Source organism: Manis pentadactyla, chromosome 11, assembly GCF_030020395.1.
Source record: "Manis pentadactyla isolate mManPen7 chromosome 11, mManPen7.hap1, whole genome shotgun sequence".
NCBI classification, from domain to species: Eukaryota; Metazoa; Chordata; class Mammalia; order Pholidota; family Manidae; genus Manis; species Manis pentadactyla.
In genome coordinates, this window is record NC_080029.1 from 100,425,930 (window position 1) to 100,431,929 (window position 6,000).

A 6,000-nucleotide genomic window follows, 5' to 3' on the forward strand; every position below is an offset into this window, starting at 1 on the left:
AATAGAAAACCTAAACAGGTTTAAGCCAAGATGATACAAGCGGTTGGTCTTGGACCTCTCATTTCTGGGCAGGCATTATTCAGGACTATACGAGTTTCTGGTAGCTGCTAGGAGCCTTCTCACTGATAAGCAGGAAGACTAATCCACACAGGAACATAAATAAGAACTTACATAACTTCATATTCACCTATAGGCTAACACCAGACACAAGCCCACAAACTCTGAAAGATACCATATAAATAAACAAGAAGCTACTCTCCAAGAACAAATGGGATCATTTCTCTTAGAAAACAAGTCTACTCTCAATTCTTAACTTCCTTCCCTTTGCTCTCAGCGTAAGTTGTCAATAACTGCATGAGCTATTAAACCTATTGACAAGCACCCAGCACAGAAGCATTTTTCTGGCCAGCAACCCAGTTCCCCTGGCCAAAAGTAATCTCGTATTTTTCCTGAATTCCCACAAGCATTTAAGTGCCAATACTACACAGCTGGCCTGCTGTGGGTAAGCACATTTCTTAACTCTCCTAGTAGATTACCATTTCCTCCATTTCTTTAATAAACTCTGAAATCAAAACTATGTTTTGTATTGTTGTTGTTTGTTATTCTCCATAGAGCCTCACAGACCTACATGTTTAACAAATATTTGCTAAATGTACAAAAAGGCTGATCATTTTCAAAGTTCAGTGTTGCCATAGTTCTAGGACTAGACTCTTATTATACTACAGTGGAACTAAAATATATCTAAATGCCAGAAAAAGAGGTCTTATAACATTATGTTTTAACTTAAAAGTGAATGTTTTTTCATTCATTACTAACTTTCTGGTGGTAGTTTAAGAAAAAACAAAAGACCAGCAAAAGTCAATAAATGTCACAATACAGATATGTTTTCCTAAAAAGCTATGGAAAAAATATAATTTGCCTAAATATTTAATTTGCAAATTATATTTTTCAACATTCTAAGGGTCTTTGCTATTTAAAAGAACCCTGTGTTTTTTTTTAAAATCACTATTGTGAAGAAATAATCACCCAATGATTTATCCTTTATATCAATAATTTGTCCTTTATATTCTTTGGCATTGTTGTTCTTGCCATCCAGAAAGGCCTTATACCTACCTCTCTCTCTTTCCAAATGTCAATCTTCCTCTTGAAATCTTTTATCTTCCCAACTACATATGATCTCATTCATTGCCTTACATGATAATTATGTGCATCATTCCTACTCTCTGCCAGTGTTATAGGCTCCCTGAAAGTGGAAATGACATTAATTTTTATAAACTGTGATCAATGTGTTGAATTCACAACAGACTGGAACAGCACCAACTGTCTCTATACACCTGAAAATACAGTCCACACCCATGCCAAAATGTGAAAAAAATCAAATTATTACTTTGATAATTATCAAATTAATAATAATCACATACATCATTCTTTTAATTAATATTTTAATGCTTACAGAAAAGTTTGAAAACTAAGGACTATTTTTCAGAAAAGTAATGACATAAAGAAGAAATTTATACTATCTGTTGCATTATGCCGTAAAACATTCACTTATCTATAAAAAGATAGTAATAAATGTCTCAATGGCAAAGCAAAGGTCAACTCAGTTCATACATGGTAGAAGATCACCTCCTTGGACTAACTGGGATCTGACTTATTGCAGGATAACAGTACTTCCAGAATTTAGATCTTACATCGAAAAGAACAGAATGATCAAAAGGTGATATATACAACTATATTTATACAACCACTGTTGAGTGTTCTGAAAAACTGCTAATTAACAAAACGCAAGTGAAACCGTCTTAGCTTACATGTTACCACTAAAAGTACTCACATCACTCAAACTGTACACTGCAAGTTGCATCGCCATGTCAGTCATCAGTTGGGCCATGGTGACATAACCAATAGTCAATCACAGCCCAGCTGATCACACCACCTACTGCTTACCATGCAATATATTAACACACTGTTTTTCAATTACAATTTCACAAACACTTCAAAATCCTTTTAGAACAATTCCTTTTCAAAACTTCCAGTTTTACAGACTGAAATAAATGATCTACCCTGTTTTGAAAAGGTTCTCAGGTTATCATGAAATATATCATTGGCTAAGAACCACTGGCTAGCTTCAAGGGTCTTTCCTTCTATACTGGGCACATGTAGGCCTTACACACACACACACAAACACACACACACACACACACACACACACACACACACACTGGGCACATGTAGGCCTTATACACACACACACACACACACACACACACACACACACACACACACACACACACACACACACACACACACACTTCTGAGAAAGCAGTAAGAGGGTAGAAAGATACTAACAGAGAAAAGCCCGCAAGAGAAGTCACAAGACCTCCATTCCAGTCCTGCCTGATCCTCTTCTTAGTTATCTGACCCAAACTAGTTTTTCATCTGAGTATGCCACAAAATAAATGGCATAATCTACATAAAAGAGCTTTATTTTTTTTGTTTACTATATTAATATAGGCATTCAAATAACTATTGGTTGATGAGAGTACTTGGAAATCGGCTCGTTCTCTATTTTTTAAGCAAATTTGTTCAGAGTCCAAAAGGTCATATCTAGTTCATGGCAAAATTATAACTGGATTAGTGCATTCCAAATTAATATTAAAATGAGATGGTGTGCAACAGGGATTTGTAAATGCCAAAGGGCCAAAGTGATCAGTGTCACAGACAGTGTCCCATCCTAAACCAGGTAAATTTTGAGTCATATCTGAGAATATGAAAATAAAAGATTCTCTTGTTGCAACATAAAAATATAGACTTACAATGAAAAGTTAGTATGTCTATAGCAGAGGGACCAAGGTGAGGAGTACCTATAGTTGAATAAAGTCAAAGACAGCAGAAGAACATCTGACAAGTTTAAATTTCATAACAGCTATTAGGAACAACTACATATTCTTGAGCGAAAAACAATATGGTGAACTGGTATTTGAAGAAAATTATCCCAGCAGCTGTGTGAAGAATGAACTGAAGTGATCAGAGATGAATACCAGGAAAACCAGTTTGGAAGCTTTTATATTCAGTAATACAAATAACATTTTACAATTAGGTGGTAACTAAGGACATGAAAAGAGGTAAATCTGATAGACACTGCAGAATCAGCTAGACTTGGTGACAGGTTGACTTAGGGAGGTGGAAAAAGATCTGAAAATGATTCCAAGGACCTGGTCATGAGTAGCCTACAGCATAACCACACCTGCACAGTGCTAACTGTTCTTGCGCTGGCTTTTCCAGACTGAACCTGAACCTGTTTAGCCCTCCACACCAGCCCTGCAGAGAGACACCGTTACACTTCAGATGGATACAGAAAACTACCACCACCATGATAGTGTGGAAATATGCAATAACCCAAGGTTCCAGATTTGTTTCTTGATGACAGAAATCTGGGGAAACCTGAAAAACTTCCTCCCCACCTACACAATCTGGGGAGAGGAAAATTTCTTGTATTACCCAAAGACTCTGTATACACTTGAAGTCCAAGCTCAATTCTATATGGATCTTTCAGGTCACATGGACATAAAACACAGATAACACCATGGATGGGCATAGATGTAACAATACAAGTCAGGCAAATTATATTTTTAAAGGGTTCATTCTAAACTGAAACAGTCAGGTTGATAACATTTAAAACTTAAAATGGCCAAAAGGCAATCTTATCACAAGATTGTACACAAAATGTATCACAATGATAGGTAAATTCTGTTCCAGAATGCATTGTGCTACATGATTCTGCAGTTTTGCTGGAGCTTTTCTTATTTCTGCAGCTTTAAAAACATGCTATTGGAGGGCAGACACCAGATTAAAGTGTTTCCCTTGTCTAAAAACCATACCATTATCTTCTTTACAATTTTATCAAGCAGAATGGTTATCAATAACAATGTGTATGTAATTGAGGTCTCACCGCCTACAGTTCCTTCTAAGAACTATGAATAAATTTAATACAAAAAAGGAACTCACATTAATCCATGTGAATCTATCTAGATAAAAGAAGCTCCAGGGCTTGGTTTGAATTAGCCATACTAACATGTCATTCTCAAAAAGTACTGGTCCATCCAAGCTCATTGAGAAATATGTCTATTTCATTGGATTTTAAAGAGGTTCTAACGTTATTGTTTACATACACTTTACAATCACAAACAAGAAAAACAATGTCATAAAATTTTCCCATTGCTTTAGTTTAAAAACAGACAAACCAGCCTACCTTGAGAACGGATTAAATATCACCTAGGAAGGTTACCAACCTGTGATCTCGTGATAAATAAGAATTCTTCAGGCCGCTGTCACTCTAACCCTATTCTAAATTTTTCAGGGGCAGAGAATGAATTTTTCTGTTTTCTCAGTGGAATTAAGAGTCTGCGTATCAGGAGATTGAGGGTCGGGTTTAGAAGCCGAGGCTCCAGAGGATCCTCGCTGCCCTAACACAGCGCGGGGGGAAGCCAGGCGCAGCATCGCCTCCGCGCTCCCAGACAAGACCAAGTCTCCTCGCCTCCACGCAGGCGACAGCAGGTGCGAAACGGACGCTCTGGGGTTTTCAGCGGTTGCAACCATCTTCCTCCACCACAGACCCGGAGCGGTCTAGGAGAGGAACCTTCTAGTCCAGTCACCCCCGGGGCCCGTTTGCTGAGGGCGGACAGTCTCTTCCCTGACGGGTAATCTCCTACACCAGCCGCAGGGCTCGCAGTCCCACGCGCCGCCCCCCGCCACCCTGAAATTTGGGCTGCCCAGGGGGCGCGGCTGGGGCCCACCAACACCTTGCAGCCTCTCCGTGGGCCCGGGACGGGGAGTGTCGGACCCCGCGTCCGGATCCCGGTCTCCCCCCTGGGCTCCTGGACTCCGCTCACCGTGAAGGGGACGTCCCCGACGCTGCCCACGGAGTAGCAGTTGTCTCCAGGGTTGACAGCCCCGGTGAGGACCTGATGCAGATGCATCTCCAGAGTCCGGGCTGGCCAGGGGAGTGCGCGAGAGGAGCGACGAGCTAGAGCGCTTCCCCCTCCGTCGCCCTCGGCACCCGCGCCGCGGCGGCTCTGGCTTAACGCCTCGCCCCCTCCCGGCTTCCCCTCGCCAGGTCCCAGCCTTGGGAGCTCCTCGACCGCCGCCGCCCCGCCCGGATTGCCGATCGGCTGCGGAAGTGCCCGGATGCTCCCGCTGCCTGCTGCACCGGCGCACAAATGCGGGAGGGCAAGGGTGCGTGTGAGGGGGACGCCCGGGGTAGCGCGCGAGTCGCGCGCGTGCTGGAAGGGACGCTCCGCCCGAAGGAGATTGTGGGGCGCGCGCCCACCTCCCGGGAGCGACAGTGGAGTGGAAGGGTAAACCCCTCCTCCCGCCACTGAGCTCTTAGCCTATTCTTGCTCCCTCCCCGCGTGCGCGTGCGCGCGCAGTGGTTTCCAGGGCAATTGCGCGCGCGGCGCGGAGCCTCGTCCTGGGATTGCGCGCGCAGACCTGCGGGAGTTCCCTTGGAGCCTCCCGCCTGCGGCCGGTGGGGGCAGGGGCGGCCGCGGGGCAAGATCCGGGCGGATCCGGGCCATTGAGCAATTCAGCACAGGGGACACACCGCGAGTCCATTGTGCTGACTTTAATGCATTCCTGAGTACAATGTGTGATGGTCAGTGCAGCTGACCTCAGGAAACCCATCACCGGAAAAATCCACCTCGGAAATCTTAGATGACTAAGGATTCTTTTAAAGTACGGTGCATAAAATATTTCGTTTTACATAAACAAGTCGTCTTGCAACTGTTTGGAGAAGCCATACTCCTGACAGCAAATTATTTTGCTCCCACCTTTTGTCACGGATGTTCTAGATGGCCAAAGGGCTCTCTAAAGACAGGTGACGCCTCTAGACTATTCGTTTCATGTGTGATGTCATGGATTCACAGAATCGCCTGATTTTTCCAGACGGTCTGTAAACTTTGAGTGGTTAAGACAGGGATCAGATTTCTGCTCCAGGTCAAGTCA

General features: G+C 43.1%; 1 protein-coding gene across 4 annotated transcripts in view; it reads right to left on the reverse strand.

The window, feature by feature from the left end:
• The window catches only part of DMXL2 (Dmx like 2), a 169,547-nt gene extending 164,394 nt beyond the window's left edge, over positions 1-5,153 (reverse strand). For 2 of the 4 annotated variants that reach the window (XM_036917783.2, XM_036917780.2), the window contains exon 1: positions 4,890-5,152. In XM_036917783.2, the coding sequence (XP_036773678.2) occupies positions 4,890-4,976 (87 nt within the window). In that variant the 5' untranslated portion in view covers positions 4,977-5,152. Of the gene's footprint in view, positions 1-4,889 lie in introns of all 4 variants that reach the window. The other 2 variants (XM_036917781.2, XM_036917782.2) reach the window with 2 other exon arrangements.
• Between the last annotated feature and the right edge of the window lie 847 nt (positions 5,154-6,000).